At 52.9% G+C, this 18,118-nt stretch overlaps 1 protein-coding gene and 1 long non-coding RNA gene across 3 annotated transcripts in view; one reads left to right on the top strand and one right to left on the bottom strand.

Annotated features, from left to right (window-relative positions):
- Positions 1-3,489: 3,489 nt before the first annotated feature.
- Positions 3,490-8,349, bottom strand: LOC122689657. The gene is made up of 3 exons (XR_006339877.1): positions 8,302-8,349; positions 5,291-5,401; positions 3,490-5,090 (listed from the first exon to the last, which is right to left on the bottom strand). It is a non-coding gene; the product is annotated as an uncharacterized LOC122689657 (long non-coding RNA).
- Positions 8,350-9,224: 875 nt separating this feature from the next.
- The window catches only part of CSF2RA (colony stimulating factor 2 receptor subunit alpha), a 31,045-nt gene continuing 22,151 nt past the window's right edge, over positions 9,225-18,118 (top strand). The window contains exon 1 of one of the 2 annotated variants that reach the window (XM_043896260.1): positions 9,225-9,267. Coding sequence is in view for 1 of the 2 variants with exons in the window: in XM_043896258.1 (XP_043752193.1) it covers positions 17,192-17,204 (13 nt within the window). In the remaining variant the exon portion in view is untranslated. Of the gene's footprint in view, positions 9,268-16,914; positions 17,205-18,118 lie in introns of those variants that run through there. The other variant, XM_043896258.1, reaches the window with a different exon arrangement.

Below are 18,118 nucleotides of genomic sequence, written 5' to 3'. Positions count from 1 at the left end.
AAGGAAATCAACCCTGAATATTCATTGGAAGGACTGATGCTGAAGCGCCAATCCTTTGGCCACCTGATGCGAAGAACTGATTCATTGGAGAAGACCCTGATGCTGGGAAAGACGGAAGGTGGGAGGAGAAGGGGACGACAGAGGATGAGATGGTTGGAGGCCACCACCGACTCGATGGACATGAGTCTGAGCAAGCTCCGGGCGTTGGTGATGGACAGGGAGGCCTGGCGTGCTGCAGTCCACGGGGTCTCACAGAGTGTCTTGGGATGTGGTGACTCAACAGCAGAAACAACACATGTTCTTCCTCTGGAAGGAACCAGGCTCGCAGATCTGCCGTCTCTCTCTGCCCCCCGGCCCCCCGCCCCGCCCCGTGTGGTAACACGGAGGAGGAATGCGTACGTGTTCTCTGGACACGCTGCAGACGGACCACAGCGGATTCACGGTCACGAGGGGAAAGGGATGGAGGGAGCCCCCAGAGGTGGCGTCTTTCTCTTCAGCAGAGACTTTATTTTTAGAGCCTTTTTACGTTGGCAGCCAGCTTGAGAGGGAAGTACAGGGCTTTCCCGGAGGCGCCCGTTCCCCCACACGGAGAGTTCCCCTGGTATCAGCAGCCACCCTCGGTCGGATGTGCTAGGTCTGTTAGATCGATATCGAGACATGGTCACTGACACGCTGATGGCTATCAGTGTGTGATGAACGTGACGCTGTGAATCCACAGGAGCCTTTGAGCCTGACGTGATTAATCTCATCGTTCAGTCTCCAAGCCGTGTCCGACTCTGGGCGACCCCATCGACTGTAACCCGCCAGGCTCCTCTGTCCGTGGGATTCTCCAGGCCAGAATACCAGAGTGGGTTCCCATGCCCTCCTCCAGGGGATCTTCCCAGGGATGGAACCCGCGTCTCCTGCATTGGCAGGCGGGTATCTTTACCGCTGAGCCGACTGGTAAGCTCCTGTTTTAGGCAAAGGATCCAAAAGCGGAAGGAAAAGATCAACAGTAGGAAAAGCCAGCAACTCGAATGTCTCCATAGTTTATAAACCAGCAGAAACTGAAAGAAAGTGAAGTCACTCAGTCGTGTCCGACTCCTTGTGACCCCATGGACTGTAGCCTGCCAAGCTCCTCCGTCCATGGGATTTTACAGGCAAGAGCACTGGGTTGGGTTGCCATTTCCTTCTCCAGGGGATCTTCCCAAACCAGGGATGTGAACCCAGGTCTCCCACATTGTAGGCAGACGCTTTACTGTCTGAGCCACCAGGGAAGTCCTATAAAACAGCAAAAGGGTGACGTTACATGGCGTGCTGTGGCTACAGCTGGTTCTTTTCTTTGGCATCAAGCTTACATGGGCTTCCCAGGAGGCGCTCGTGGTAAAGAACCCACCTGTCGATGCAGGAGACACAAGAGACCCGGGTTCGATCCCCGGGTCGGGAAGATCCCCCGGAGGAGGGCGTGGCAACCCACTCCAGTATCCTTGCCTGGAGCATCCCTCGGACAGAGGAGCCTGGCGGGCTGCAGTCCACGGGGTCACAGAGAGTCGGACGCGCCTGAAGTGACTCAGCACGCACATGTCCTGCGTCAGCCACGGGGTCTTTGCAGCTCACTGTCCGTGTCCCCTGCTTCCCCTTTGCGGCAGACACACCCCTGAGGACTGGCCATGGGGCGCCGGGCAGGGACGCCGCCGGGCACCGCGGTGGGCGTGTCACCGGCTCTGGAGTCACGGCCACGCGTAACTCCGTGGTCACCGACCATCCCCAGCGGCGTGTTTTGCACAAACATCCCCTGCCACCCACGGTCCTGACTCACGGGCATGGGGCCGGGGGCCGGGGGCCGGGGTGGGCCCTGCACCAGGCGCCCGCGTGAGGTGGCAGAGACAGGAGCCCAAAGCTGGTCGGTCGGTGGGAAGATACGGCAGAGTCAAACCCGTCAGCAGCCCGTCCGTCAGAGCTTCGGACCGTGTTCCCGGGGCGGCGGGCTATCTGCGAACCTGTGGGCTTTTCGAAATGTGCCCCTGCTTGCTGCTCCGCTTCAGCCTCATGTTTACTTTTCCTGCGCACTGTCCACTACTTTCCTGAAAGATATCACCTCCCCGGGAGACGGGAGAGGGACGTATTGGGAGTTTGGGGTTAGCAGCCGCAAACCGGGGCTTCCCTGGCAGCTCAGGCGGTGAAGAATCCACCTGCAATGCGGGAGGCCTGGGTTCGATCCCTGGGGCGGGAAGATGCCATGGCGAAGGGAACGGGTCAGAACATTATATAAAAATATATATATATGATGGATAAACAACCAGGTCTTACTGTAGAGCACAGGGACCTATATTTAATATCCTACGATAAAACACAAAGGAAAAGAATATATGAAAAGTATATATATATATATGTATATATGAATCAGTTTGTTAAACAGCAGACATTAACACAACATTGTAAACCTACTACGTAGCTGTCGTTCAGTCGCGTCCGACTCTCTGCGACCCCGTGGACTGCATCCCGCCAGGCCTCCCTGTCCATCACCAACTCCTGCAGCTTGCTCAGACTCATGTCCATTGAGTCGGTGACGCCATCCAACCATCTCATCCTCTGTCGTCCCCTTCTCCTCCCGCCCTCAACCTCTCCCAGCATCAGGGTCTTTTCAAATGAGTCAGTTTTTCCCATCAGATGGCCGGAGTACTGGAGCTTCAGCTTCAGCATCAGTCCTTCCAGTGAAAATTCAGGGTTGATTTCCTTTAGGATGGATTGGTTGGATCTCCTTGCAGTCCAAAGGGACTCTCAGCTATAATTTAAAGAAAGAAAAAAAAAAAAGACACCCATCACCGAATTGTTGACACACTCGGGCCTGCCCCCACAAGTGAAAAGTCTGATGTTCTAAACTGCCTGAAAAGTCCACGCTCCTTTTCCCAGAAAGTCACACTTTTTTTCTTTGCTGTTGCTGTGATCTTTTCTTCTCCCCGAGTGGGCGGCTGGGACACCCACAATATTCCTCCAGCAGCGTGAAGCACATTCCTAGCAGCTCCAAGAGCCCCGTTAGGCCTCTGCCTTCCTGCCTGCTTCATTAGCATTATAAGCGTGGACAAATAAAAAAAAAAAACAACATAAGCCCTTCTTCACGAGACATATACTGCAGAATACATCTCCATTTTCTCATGTATCAGTGATTGAAATTCCAGCCCGAGATGAGGGAACTATAAAATAAGCGTCCGCCTCATGACCCCGAAGTTTTTTTTTCACCCTGAAAGTAGATATTTTACCCCAGGAAATAGCCCTCCAGGGAATCGCTCCTGACTGAGGCTGACTTTTAGGGAAACTGGCTTTTGTAATCTTTAAAGGCATTCAGAGAGCGCTTCGTCTGTGGACTGAAAGAGGGTTTTCAGGAATTCCCCGGGCGACCATTGGAACTTTTGCACTCCAGGCTTGAAAAAAAAAAAATTGGGTGACTGTGTCCTTCCCTTCCCCCCAAGACTCCATCACCTGCTCCCCGCTCCCAACTGAAACACAGCCCCGTCTGGCTTGGTCCTGGGACTCTGCAGGGCTAGTGAGCTGACAGCCCCTCTCAAGCTCCCTGCAGAGGATGGTTAAGCAGAAATGAAGCGCTAAATGCCTTGGTTATTCACCAGAGTGAAGTACCTGAAACAGGTGACTCAGACGGTGAAGAATCTGCCTGCAATGCAAGAAAGTCGGGCTCGATTCCTGGGTCGGGAAGATGCCCTGGAGGAGGGCATGGCAACCCACTCCAGTGGGTATTCCCACTCCAGTGTTCTTGCCTGGAGAATCCCATGGACAGAAGAGCCTGGTGGTCTACAGTCCATGGGGTCGCACAAGAGTCAGACACGACTTAGCTATGAAATAGCAACAAAGCCCTTGGAAAGGCGGCCGAATTCACCTACGGATCAAGAGATTCCATCATGCAGGCCCTCTCTGACCTGTGTGTGTGTGTGGTTACTCGCTCAGTCCTATCCGACTCCTTGTGTCCCCTGGACGGCAGCCCGCCAGGCTCCTCTGCAAACCCCGGGGGTGTTTAAGGAAGCCCTGAGACAGGCAGGTTGCTCCAGCAGACGCTGAGTTGCTGACACAGACCCCCTCCCCGGGAGGGACCCTGTCCTGGGACTCCTCAGTGAGTCTCGGGGACTGTGTCTGAGGGGTGCAAAAATCGGGGGGGGTGATTCTGGGGTCTCTGGGGTGGTTGGAGGAAATCGGGGATGGTCTTGCGGAAGTCTTTGGGCAGAGTGGGGAAAAATCTGGAATGATTGTAAGGGTCCTGAGGGATGAGGGATGGAAATTTGGGGTGGCGGAGGGGAGTCTCTGGGGTGATGGATGGAAAGTTAGGGCGAACGGGGAGGGGCTGGGTCTCTGCAATGAATGATGGACATTTGGAGTCGGTGCAGGGTGTCTGGGTGAAGGACTGGAGGAGGGCATGTCTACCCACTCCAGGATTCTCGCCTGGAGAATCCCGGGGACAGAGGAGCCTGGCGGGCTACAGCCCATGGGGTCACACGGAGTCGGACACGACCTAGCAACTAAACCACCAAAAGGAATCTGGAGTGAGTGGGGTTACTCCCAGGGTGATGGATACCAATGTGGGGTGAATGGGGGCTCTTTAGGGGGAGTGGTGGAAAGCTGGGGTGAGTGAGGATCTCTAGGGTGAGATGGAAATCTGGGGTGAACGGGGATGTCTGAGGTGATTGGTGGAAGTGTGGGGGTGAGCCCGAGGGTCTCTGGGATCAGAGATAGATATCTGAAGAGAGTGGGGGTCTCTGGGGGTGAGTGTAGACAGTCCGGGGTGAATAGAGGGTCTCTGGGGTGAGAGGTGGGAAGCTGGGGCGAGTGGGAGGGGGGTGTCTCTGGAGTGAGCCTGGGCGTCGTCAGAAGTCCCCTAACCCTAAACCTGCAAGCGCACAGCGGAGCTGAGCACGAAAGTGCAAGAACAATGAGCACTTATCTCTTCTCCGCATCCTTGAGAGAGAGAGACACAGTCCCCGTCGCTCAGCCGTGCCAGACTCTCCGCGACCCCGAGGACTGCAGCACGCCAGGCCTCCCTGTCCATCACCAGCTCCCGGAGCTCGCTCAGACTCATGTCCTAATCCTTGGACAAGACGCACAAACTAGAAACACACACAGGGGGGAAAAACAACAGCAAACACCCATCAAAGCCCGGAGAGATAAAGCCGGGGCCGTGGGGGTCACGCAGACCCTGGGCGCAGCCGGGCGCTTTCAGATGCCCTCTCACCTCCCACTGCAGACAGCGATGCCCCCCGCCCCGCACCCCAATCTCTCCTGCATCTAACCTCTCCCCACCAATTACCTTTTATTTAAAAAATTTTTCCAGGAACAGAAGCTCCTGGGGGCTGGGAGGGGGTTTCCGAAACTGCTGCAACAATAGAGATAAGCCCGGCAGATAAGCAACACTAATCTCCTGTTTAAAAAAAAAAAAAAGAAAGAAAAGAAAATATGAGTGAGCTGGTTCTGCAACCACCTGGGGGAAAAAAAAATATCTGCAGTTATTTCTGCCTTCAGCGTGGACAGGCGGGGATGAGTTGCCTGGTGTGGAAGAAAAATAAATCTGAATAGGAGCAGCAGGGGACACAGGTACACCTATGGCTGATTTGTGTTGATGTTTGACGGAAAACAGCAAAAATCTGTAAAGCTATTATCCTTCAATTAAAAAATAATTTTTCTTTTTAAAGAAGGCGGCCTCGGAGAAGGCAATGGCAACCCACTCCAGTACTCTTGCCTGGAAAATCCCATGGACGGAGGAGCCTGCTGGGCTGCAGTCCATGGGGTCGCTAAGAGTCGGACACGACTGAGCAGCTTCACTTTCATGCATTGGAGAAGGAAATGGCAACCCACGCCAGTGTTCTTGCCTGGAGACTCCCAGGGACAGGGGAGCCTGGTGGGCTGCTGTCTATGGGGTTGCACAGAGTCAGACACGACTGAAGTGACTTAGCAGCAGCAGGGGGGCCCTCTTTCTGCCCCCTTCCGATGTCTGTGTCAGAAGCTGTCTCTCTCTCTTTCATACTTTAATAAATCTTTATCACACACACACACACAAAAAAGAAGGCGGCCTCCTTGGGGGAAGGGGGTGGTACAGTGGGTGTCCTCGGCTCCATTTGGGCGGGAGTTTTTTGTGACTGACTCTGGGTTTCCCTGGTGGCTCAGGGGGAAATCTGCCTGCAATGCCGGAGACCCGGGTTCGATCCCTGGATGGGGAAGATCCCCCGGAGGAGTGGCAAGCCACCCCAGTATTTTTGCCTGGAGAATCCCATGGACAGAGGAGCCCGGTGGGCTACAGTCCATGGGGTCGCAAAGAGTCAGACATGACTGAGCAACTAACAATTTCACTCTCACAGTCTGTGACCTCAGGTGGTCTCACACCAGTCCCTGGGGGGGGCTGGGGGGTGGTCTCTGGCTGACGTTGGAAACCCTAGGACCCAACAGCCAATGGTTTGTCCCCTGTGTTTGCATCACGGTGCATCCCAGGGAAGAATCAGTCCAGTCACTCAGCCGTGTCCGACTCTTTGCGACCCCGTGGACTGCAGCATGCCAGACCTCCCTGTCCATCACCAACTCCCAGAGCTTGCTCAAAGCAGGGAATGATACCTTTTGCATTTAAAGGAGAATCTGGGGTGGGGGCGTTTTGAGAACCAACACCCCCCCCCATTCCAGCATGACCCCTGTGCCCAGGGACACCTCTCCCCCAAGCGGGGGTAGGTGGGGTGGGTGGGGGGGTGTATTGTTTATTCATGTCCGACTCTTTGCGACCCCGTGGACTGCAGCATGCCAGACCTCCCTGTCCATCACCAACTCCCAGAGCTTGCTCAAAGCAGGGAATGATACCTTTTGCATTTAAAGGAGAATCTGGGGTGGGGGCGTTTTGAGAACCAACACCCCCCCCCATTCCAGCATGACCCCTGTGCCCAGGGACACCTCTCCCCCAAGCGGGGGCAGGTGGGGTGGGTGGGGGGGTGTATTGTTTATTCATGTCCGACTCTTTGCAACCCCGTGGACTGTAGCCCCACCAGGCTCCTCTGTCCGTGGGATTCTCGAGGGAAGAATAGCAGAGTGGGTAGCCATGCCCTCCTCCAGGGGATCTTCCCGACCCAGGAATTGAACCCCAGTCCCCTGCATTGTCAGGTGGGTTCTTCACCGTCCGAGCAGGGTGAGTGGGCTCATAGAAATCCCAAACTCCTTCAGCTCAGTTCAGTTGCTCAGCCGTGTCCGACTTTTTGCGACCCCATGAATCGTAGCACGCCAGGCCTCCCTGTCCATCACCAACTCCCCGAGTTCACTCAAACTCATGCCCATCAAGTCGGTGATGCCATCCAACCATCTCATCCTCTGTCGTCCCCTTCTCCTCCTGCCCCCAGTCCCTCCCAGCATCAGAGTCTTTTCCAACGAGTCAACTCTTCGCATGAGGTGGCCAAAGTACTGGAGTTTCAGCTTTAGCATCAGTCCTTCCAATGAACACCCAGGACTGATCTCCTTCAGGATGGACTGGTTGGATCTCCTTGCAGTCCAAGGGACTCTCAAGAGTCTTCTCCAACACCACAGTTCAAAAGCATCCATTCTTCAGGGCTCAGCTTTCTTCACAGTCCAACTCTCCCATCCATACATGACCACTGGAAAAACCATAGCCTTGACCAGACGAACCTTTGTTGGAAAAGGAATGTCTCTGCTTTTTAACATGCTGTCTAGGTTGGTCATAACTTTCCTTCCAAGGAGTAAGCGTCTTTTAATTTCATGGCTGCAGTCGCCATCTGCAGTGATTTTGGAGCCCCCCAAAATAAAGTCTGACACTGTTTCCAGTGTCTCCCCATCTATTTCCCATGAGGTGATGGGACCAGATGCCATGAGGTAGTTTCCAAACTCCTCACGCCCAGCCATGAGAACACTCTTGCTTGGCCAAAGATGAGTTCCTGTTATCAGTGCCAATGGGAGGCCCCTTTCAAGGGCAGCAAAACTCCTTGGACGCCAGCTGACTTGGATCGGGCTTGCGGAGAGCGCTACTGACCCCTAGTGACGAAAACTTCCAAACCGCGCCAAGACCACCCACCCCCCAGCTCCACCCCCATCCCCGACCACCCAGCAGCTTAAAGAGCCTGGGGTGGGGACGGACCCTGTCCCGCTCCACCCGGCAGGACCTGAGTGCACAGACTTTCGGGACAGCTCAGGGCTTGCTAAGTCCGAAGTTGGAGGGTGGTTTAGTCAGCGTGGGTAAAACTGTTCCCGTTGTGTCTGACTCTTTGCGACCCCATGGACTGCAGCACGCCAGGCCTCCCTGTCCATCTCCAACTCCCGGAGCTTGCTCAAACTCACGTCCATCGAGTCGGTGATGCCATCCAACCCTCTCATCCTCTGTCGTCCCCTTCTCCTCCCGCCCTCAATCTTTCCCAGCATCAGGGGTTTTTCCGGTGCGTCAGTTTCTTTGCATCAGGTGGCCAGAGTACTGGAGTTGCAGCTTCAGCATCAGTCCTCCCAGTGAAGGCTGCTGCCAGGACGGAATCTGGAAGTTTCGGTCACTAGGGGCCAGCAGCGCTCCTTGCAGGCGCAGCGCGGGAGCGCATGCGTGCTCCGGCGCGTCCGGGTCTTTGTGACCCCCTCCGAGGACTGGAACCCCGCCGGGCTCCTCTGGCCGTGGGGTGTGCCAGGCGAGAATCCTGGGGCCCTAGGGCCGCTTCTTCTTCCAGGAAAGCTGGACTCCACAAAGAGAAAGTGAAAGTGGAACTGGGCAGCGTGGGTGCGGGGCGCTGGGGAGACAGAGGAGGCAGAGATGTGAGCCCGGGGGGCGGGGACCGCGGTCTAACACCCGGGAGACCCCGGGGCGATGAGATGATGGGCCAGGAATGTCTCCCGTTGGGGGGCAGCTCAGAGGTGGTTAGGCCGTGCCCACGAGGCTCCCGTGGAGTGATCGTCCAGCACCAGACTTAAGCCCTGGCCTCTGCGTCTGCAGGACCTGCAAGGTAAGGAGGGCGGGGCGCACTGTGCATTTAATCCTTTTATTTCTGTGTGTATGTTTGGCCCAGGCTGGGTCTTCCTTGCTGCACGCTGGGCTTTTTCTCTAGTTGAGGCGAGCAGGGTGGGGTGGTTGGGGGGGAGGTGCAACCTCTTTGTTGGGGTGTGCGGGTTTCGTTGGGGTTCACTGAATAAGGGTTGTTGGTTTCTTTTTTTTTTGCTGGACCAAGGATTGAATTGGTGTCTCTTGCATCTGCCGGTGGATTCTTCACCGCTGAGCCACCAGCGAAGCCCCAAGGAGGTCACGTTTTCCATCGGCTATCACTGAAGGTTCGGGTCCCAGGGGGGGTTTTGTTTGGGGATTGCTTTTTGTCTTTTTTCTTTTTTGGCCACTTTGCAGCCTGTGGGATCTTAGGGGTCCCAGGGAGGGTTTTGTTTGGGGATTGCTTTTTGTCTTTTTTCTTTTTTGGCCACTTTGCAGCCTGTGGGATCTTAGCTTCCCCGACCAGGGATCGAACCTGTGCCCCACCCTGCAGTGGAAGCTCAGAGTTGTAACCCCTGGACCGCCAGGGACCTGCCATGGTTTGGGGATTTCTGACCATGTGTGCAGAGGGTTGTCATCACAAGCTAGGCAGTGGACAGTGTTCTGTGCGTCCTCCCGGGTCTATCTTCTGCCCAGCGGTTACTCCAAGTGATATTTGACTCTGTCATCCCCCGTGGGCCTCTCGCTGTGTTTTCTGTGTCTTCATGTCATCTTTAATGTCTGTGGAGGCTTTTTCAGTTCTTTCTGCAAAATAGGGCAGAAGGTGAGGAAGCAAGAGTCTTACTTATTATTATTATTTTTTTTTTTTTGCAGTATTTGTTTATTTGGCCTGACTTGTGGCAGGCAGGCTGTTTGATCTTTAGTTGCTACATCTCGGGTCTAGTTCCCTGAACCAGGGATCGAACCCAGGCCCCCTGCACTGGGAACTCTGCGTTTTAGCCACTGGACCACGAGGGAAGTCCCAACACTTCCCTTTCTAAGAATGGTTTCTTACTGATGTCTGCTGACCTTCAACTTTATATCGATAATGTATTTTTCTCAAATTGCTTTCCCTTAGAGGTTATGACAAGGTGTGAACGTATTTCCCTGTGTTAGAGGGTAGATCCTTGCCTTTGCGTATTTTGTATAACATAATTGTGCTTCCCTTGTAGTTCAGTCGGTAAGGAATCTGCCTGCAACGCAGGAGACCCGGTTCGATCCCTGGGTGGGGAAGATCCCCCGGAGAAGGGATAGGTTACCGACTCCAGTATTCCTGCCTGGAGAATCCCACGGACAGAGGAGCCTGGTGGGCTACAGTCCGTGGGGTCGCAAAGAGTCGGGCATGACTGAGAGACTAAACCACCATCACCATACGAGACATTGAATAGAAGTCCGTGTGGGCTACAGCAGGTCCTCGTTGGCTATCTATGTTACGTACAGTGCTGTGTATACGTTCATCATTATTTCATTCTTTTTCATGGCTGAGTAATATTCCACGGTGTGCGTGGGCCGCGTCTTCTTTATCCATTTCTCTGTTAATGAATGCTGAGGTTGCTTCCGAGGGTGGGTTTTTTTTTTTTGTTAATTAATTAATTTCTTTGACTGTGCTGGGTCTGTGTCACTGTGTCCAATTTCTCCCTAGGTACAGCTCCCAGCCTCTAGAGAGCAGGCTGGGTACTTGGGGCATGTATGTTTAGTTCTCTGTGGCATGTGGGATCTTCCCGGACCAGGGATTCGATCTGTGTCCCCTGAGTGAGCAGGCAGTTTCTTTAACAATGAGCCACCCAGAAGGCCTGACTCTTTCATTTTTAACACTAGATCTTACTTAAGTCTTCTGACCTAAAACTTTATATATATATATACGTATTTCAGATTATTTTCCATTATAAGCTTCCCGGGTGGCTCAGACGGTCAAGAGTCTGCCTGCAATGTGGGAGATCCAAGTTCGATCCCTGGGTCGGGAAGATCCCCTGGAAAAGGAAGTGGCAACCCACTCCAGTACCCTTGCCTAGAGAATCCCATGGATGGAGGAGCCTGGCAGGCTGTATAGTCCATGGGGTTGCAAAGAGCCAGACACGACTGAGCGACTTCTCTGAAACCTCGTTACGAGGTTCTAATATTGTTCCCTGGGCTATACAGTAAATCGCTGCTTCTATATATTTTATATAAGGTATTGTGTATGCTTCCCTGCGCCGAACAGTAGGTCCATGTGTTTTATCTATTTTGCATGTAGCAGTGTGTATCTGTTCATGCCAAACTCCCGGCTTATCCACCCTTGGCAACCACAAGTGTGTTCTGTATGTCTGTGAGTCTGTTCCTGCTTTGTAGGTAAGTTCATTGATGTCTCTCTCTCTCTCTTTTTTTTTTTTGATTCCACAAATAAGCTATATCATACGATATTTGTCTTTTTCTGTCCGACGTATTCAACTAGCGTGATCCTCTGGTTACGTTCGTATTGCTGCCAATGGCATTCTTTCGTTCTTTTTCATGACTGAGTAATACTCCGTTGTATACATGGACCACATCTTCTGTATGTACCCATCAGTCGATGGACTCCAAGGTTGCTTCCGAGTCGTTGTTGTTCTTGTTTAGTAGCTCGGTCGTGTCCGACTCTGTGACCCCGTGGACGGTAGCCCTCCAGACTCCTCTGTCCATGGGATTCTCCAGGCAAGAATACTGGGGTGGGTAGCCTATCCCTTCTCCAGGGGATCTTCCCAACCCAGGGATCGAACTTGGGTCTCCCTCATTGGCAGGCAGATGCTTTACCCCCGAGCCACCTGGGAATACTCCTCAGCCATAAAAAAGAATGGAATAGTGCCATTTGCAACAACAGGGATGTAACTAGAGGTTATCATACTGAGTGAAGTAAGTCAGACAAAGGCAGATATCATATGCTATCGCTTATATGTGGAATCTAAAAAGAAATTGATGCAAATAAATTTATTTATAAAATAGAAACAGACTCACAGACAAAAAAAAAAAAAAAAAACCCTTATGGTTGCCAACTTAGGGCTTCCCTGCTGGCTCAGACAGTAAAGAATTTGCCTACAATGCGGGAGACCTGGGTTTGATCCCTGGGTCGGGAAGATCCCCTGGAGAAGGAAATGGCAACCCACTCCAGTACTCTTGCCTGGAGAATCCCATGGACAGAGGAGCCTGGTGGGATACAGTCCCTGGGGTCGCAGAGAGTCGGACACAACTGAGCGACGAATATTTTCCCTGCACTTCTATACTCCAATGAAAAAATTCTAAAATGGGGACTTCCCTGGGGGTCCACTGGTTAAGCCTGCGAGCTTGCACTTTAGGGGGTGTTCCGGGTTCCATTCTTGATCAGGGGACTGAGATCCCGCAGCCCTCTTCCATGGCCAGTAATACTAATTTGAATAAAATGAAACTTAAGAAAAGAAAAGAAAAGAAACCACACAGCACTGCCTTCCTGCTTGCCTGGAGATCTTTGTCTTGGAGTCTGGGAGGAAGTGAAGCCAGCTCCCACCTCCCCCCGCCCTTGAGTGTGAAGCCCGGCTCAGCCCACCAGGAAGTTGAGAAACTGTGTGAGGTCGTTTGGAAATGCGTCTCCTGGCATCTGGTTTCTTTTCTGGGAAAATCGATGTTATAACTTCGGGGGCTGCACCCTCCCCCCGAACGCCGGCTCACTGAGGTCATGCTGCCCACACCTCCGTTTTTCTGTGGAAGAGGCACTGACCCCCGCCTCCCCAAGACTCCTTTTCTTCTCTGACCCCGAGGAGAGTCTGGGAAGGGCGGAAATGTGGGATTCTGGCGGATGAGGGGGTGGGGAGGAGCTGTGTCGGCAAAAAGGGCAAAGAGAGGCTATCACCAAGTGTCTGCGCTGAGCTGGTCAGCCTCAGCCGCCGGACGAGTCTCTGATGGGGGGCGTCCTGGGCCCTGTGCGGGGTGTGGAGGAGAGTCCCTGGGCTCCCCCCACCGCACGCCAGGGCAGCCCCTGCTCCCATCGCTGTCACGGCCAGAAAGTCTCCAGACGTTGTTCTATGTCCCCTGGGAGGGTAAAGTCCTCCCAGTCTGTGAAGCACAGCCATAGGTGCATACCTGGGTGGATGGGTGGATAGTTGAGATAGATGGATGATGGCTGGCTGGATGGACGGGTGGATGGGTGGATGGATGGGTGGATAGTTGAGATAGATGGATGATGGCTGGCTGGATGGATGGATGAATGGACGGGTGGATGGATGGATGGATGGATGGATGGATGGATAGTTGAGATAGATGGATGATGGATGGATGGATGGATGGATGGACAGGTAGATATATGGATCAATGGATGGATGGATGGATACGTAGAGGGTTGGATGGATGGATAGATGTATGGATAGATAGATGGATGAATGGATAGATAGATGGATGGATAGAGAGATGTATGGATAGATACATGGATGGATGGATACATGTATGTATGTACGTGTAGATGGATGGATGGATGGATGGATAAATGTTTGGGTGGATGGATAGATGGATGGCTGGACGGATAGGTAGATGGGTGGATGGATGAATGGATGGGTGGATGGATGGATCGGTAGATAGATGGATGAATGGATGGATCAGTAAATGGATGGATGGATGGATAGGTAGATAGATGGATGAATGGATGGATCAGTAAATGGATGGATGGATGGATAGATACGTACATATACATGATAGATGATAGGTAAATGATTGCATAATTATACCAATCATAGAGAATGGAGACGGATAGAAAAGCAGACTGAGAAATCGCTAGGCGACAGACTGTCTCACGCCTGCTCAGGGTTCCTCAGCCTCAGAGCTGCTGACACCCGGGGCCGGACGTGTCTCCAACGTGGGGCGTTCTCTGCACTCCGGGGTGTGGAGCAGAAGCCAAGGCCAGTCAGACAAAAGCTGTATTAAAATGTAAGCAAATTTTAAAAACATATGATGGATTAAAATTTTTATTATTTTAAAAAATATGCAATAACCATCAAGGGTCTACTGTATAATACAGGGTACTGTACTTTCGTTCGGAGTCACATAAATATATTATTTTTTGGGTTCTTTTCCACTATAGGTTATTACAAAGTATTGAGTATAGTACTCTGTGCTTCCCAGATACTTTACTGGTAAAGAAACCACCTGCTAATATAGGAGACAAAAGAGACTCGGGCTTCCATCCCTGGGTGGGGAAGATCCCCTGGAGGAGGGCATGGCAAGCCACTCCAGCATTCTTGCCTGGAGAATCCCATGGACAGAGGAGCTTGGCAGGCTACAGTCCATGGGGTCGCAAAGATTCAGGTACGACTGAGCAATTTAGCATGCTTGCACGCATATACACACATACGTATAAGTGAATCACTCTGCTGTATGCCTTAAACTAACACAACCCAGCATATGAACTCTACTTCAATGAAAAAAAAATTTTTTTAACATGCAGATCAGAAAAGAGAAGTAAAACTGTATCCATCTGCAGACGACTGTTATATATAGAAAATCTTGACGAGGCTCCGCTAAAAAAGAATCTTCGAACTAATACCCAGATTTGGCCTGGCGGCAAGGCATAAGATTCAGAGACAAACGCAAGCGCTGTGGACCATCCAAAAAATGAAATTCAAAAAACAAGTCTATTTGCAATAGCATCCAAAAGATTGAAATATGTCCATTTTTTGTTGTTGTTCAGTTGCCAAGTCTTTTTTTTTTTAAATTGTAATGGGACACTAATTACTTTACAATATTGTATTGGTTTTGCCGTGAATCAGCCACGGGTGTACATGTGTCCCCCATCCTGAACCCCTATCCCACCTCCCTCCCCATCCCATCCCTCTGGGTCATCCCAGGGCACCAGCCCCGAGCACTTGTCTCATGCATTGAACCTGGACTGGCGATCCATTTCACATATGATAATACACATGTTTCAATGCTCTTCCTTCAAATCATCCCACCCTCGCCTTCTCCCACAGAGTCCAAAAGTCTGTTCTGTACATCTGCGTCTCTTTTGCTGTGTTGCATACAGGGTCATCGTTACCATCTTTCTAAATTCCATATATATGCGTTAGTATACTGTATTGGTCTTTATCTTTCTGGCTTACTTCACTCTGTATAAGGGGCTCCAGTTTCATCCACCTCATAAGAACAGATTCAAATGCATCCTCTTTAATAACTGAGTAATATTCCATGGTGTATATGTACCACAGCTTCCTTATCCATTCGTCTGCTGATGGGCATCTAGGTTGCTTCCATGTCCTGGCTATTATAAACAGTGCTGCGATGAACATTGGGGTGCACGTGTCTCTTTCAGATCTGGTTTCCTCAGTGTGTATGCCCAGAAGTGGGATTGCTGGGTCATATGGCAGTTCCATTTCCAGTTTTTTCAGGAATCTCACAGTTAACCTTTAATAAAGGGTAAAAGGTATTGTGTGTTGTGGCGGGGGAAACCCAAGCCTCAAATAGAGACAGTGAAAATGGGAACACGCATGCGCTGTGTTAAAGGGACCGTCCCCCGGCCAGCAGCCCTTGTAAGTCGGCGGTCACTCTGGAGGACTCTGTCCCCCAGGCCCTCTGCCCCGTCTTCCAACCTCTCTGCACACTCTCCCGAAGGACTCTTAGCTGCCACCCAGGACCAGGCATCATCTCCTTTACTCTCGTTTGCCTTGTCCACAGACCCTGCTGGGAGCTCTGAGCTGGTCTCAGAACACACCAGGGCGATGAAGATGAAAAAAAGGGCTGAAGGTGAAAACGCAGAGACTGTCGCACAGACTGAAGGGGGTCAGAAAGAGAAAGACAAGTGTCGCATCGTGACAGGTTTATGAGGCGTCTAGAAAAATGGCAGAGATGCTCCCGCTTGCAAAGCAGAAATAGAGACACAGACGTAGGGACTCAGGGGGGAAGGTGGGGGCAGGATGGATTGGGAAATTGAGATGGACGTGCATCCACTGTTGAGGCGTGGGTGCTAAGTCGCTGCAGTCGTTTCTGACTCTCTGCGACCCCGCGGACTGTAGCTCCGCCAGGCTCCTGTGTCCGTGGGGGTCTCCAGGAAAGAACAGTGGAGTGGGTTGCCGTGTCCTCCTCCGGGGGAATCTGCCTGACCCAGAGATCAGACTCGGGTCTCTGAACGTCTCCTGTGTTGGCATGCAGATTCTTTCCCACTAGCGCCACCTGGGAAGCCCATATTGATATGGATATGATGTAGGTAATACGTCATTATACACATTGACAGATACAATATATCAATAAGTGTGCATATTGATACTATGTATGTAGTAGATAAGGAGAACCTATTGTACCTCACAGGGAGCTCTACTTAGGGCGCTGTGGAGACCTAATGGGAGGGAAATCCAATAAAGAGGGGATACACCTGCTGAAGCTCCAGTCCTTTGGCCACCTGCTGCGAAGCGCCAACTCATTGGAAAAGACCCTGATGCTGGGAAAGATTGAAGGCGGGAGGAGAAGGGGACGACAGAGGATGAGATGGCTGGATGGCATCACCGACTCGATGGACAGGAGTTTGAGTAAACTCCGGGAGTTGGTGATGGACAGGGAGGCCTGGCGTGCTGCAATCCACGGGGTTGCAAAGAGTCGGACGCGACTGAGCAACTGAACTGAACTGAGATGAGGTGACTAACTTGGTAACTGATCTGAGTCGACTTGGGGAACCTCCGTGTCCCGTCCTTGGGAAGACTACCCTCTCCATGTCTGTGATGAAAATGGTCGCTGAGGGGCTTCCCTGGTGGGCCCAGTGGTGAGGAACCGTCCTGCCAGTGCAGCAGACAGGGGTTCGATTCCCGATCGGGGGGGAAAAAAATCCCACGTTCCCTGGAGCAAGTAAGCCCATGCCTCACAACTGCCGAAACCCGGGGGGCCCTGGAGCCCACGCTGAATAAAAGAAGCCGCTGCAATGACAAGCCTGTGTGCCCCAGCTGGAGAAAACCACAGCACGGTCCAAAACATCTAATAAATTAAAATGATCAGCGAGACCAGACCCACCTAGTCCCTGCTCTGAGAAGACTTGGTGAAGCGTCTGGCCTGACTCTAAGAAAGACGACCTTCTCCACGCGAGTGGATGGGAGCGGGTATGGAGGAGACCAGGGGACCCACCTGTCCCAGTTCCTCCTAGCAGCAGGCGTGGCAAGGGGAGGGGAGGGAATCGAGGGGAAGAAAACAGGAACACAGCCGAAGGCGTCCGGCCCATCACTGTCGGATGAGGAAGAGAGGCGTCGGGGCATTCAGACGGGCAAGCCTCGAGGGAGAGCAATGGGGATCGCAGGTCGGCAGACGCGAGCGTGCGGGGTGTGTGTCGGAGGGGTGGGGTGTGACCCGGTCCCCCTTGACCCCCGGGGTCCCCGAAAGTGTCATTTTCCTGCTTCTGCTGCTGCCCCGGGCGGCTGGCGCTCCAGGTGGGTCAGAACAAAAGTTGCTCTGCCGCGCCGGGGGCTAACTCACTTCAGCCGTGTCCGACTCTCTGCGACCCCGTGGACTGTAGCCCCGCCGGGCTCCTCTGTCCGTGGGGATTCTCCAGGCAGGAATCCTGGAGTGGGTGGCCGTGCCCTACCTCCAGGGGATCTTCCCGACCCAGGGGTCAAAGCTGGGTCTCCTGCATGGGCAGGCGAACTCTGTTCCCTGCGCACGAGCTGGGAGGCCCCGGTAACCCGAGGGCGTGCAGTGAAAACACCTTTCCGAAGCAGGGCGCCCAGGCAGACGGCGTGACCGCTGAGGGGTAGCGTGTGGGCGCCGCGTTCTTGGGTCCGGATGAGCCCCGGGGGGGAGTTGGCCAGGTCGGGGTGGGAGATTTCGGAGTTCCCCGGGGCCAGCCCGTGCCTGTCGGGACTGGAAAGCAGACTTGGGTTTGCGAGCTGTGTGTGTGCTGCGGTGATGGGGACCCGTCGGGGTTACAGGTGTTGCCTGGGACGCTGGTGTTGCGTTTTGTGTGGCTCAGTTGGTCAAGAATCCGCCTGCAGTGCAGGAGACCCCAGTTCGATTCCTGGGTCGGGAAGATCTGCTGGAGAAGGGGCAGGCTACCCACTCCAACATTCTTGGGCTTTCCTGGTGGCTCAGCTGCTAAACAATCTACCTGCAATGGGGGAGACCTGGATTCCATCCCTAGGTTGGGAAGCTTCCCCTGGAGACGGGAAAGGCTACCCACTCCAGTATTCTGGCCTGGAGAATCCCATGCAGCCCATG

The sequence above is a fragment of the Cervus elaphus genome, chromosome X, assembly GCF_910594005.1.
Source record: "Cervus elaphus chromosome X, mCerEla1.1, whole genome shotgun sequence".
Classification (NCBI taxonomy): Eukaryota; Metazoa; Chordata; class Mammalia; order Artiodactyla; family Cervidae; genus Cervus; species Cervus elaphus.
Note: the sequence above shows the minus strand (reverse complement) of the source record. Positions and strands in the feature narration are given on the sequence as shown.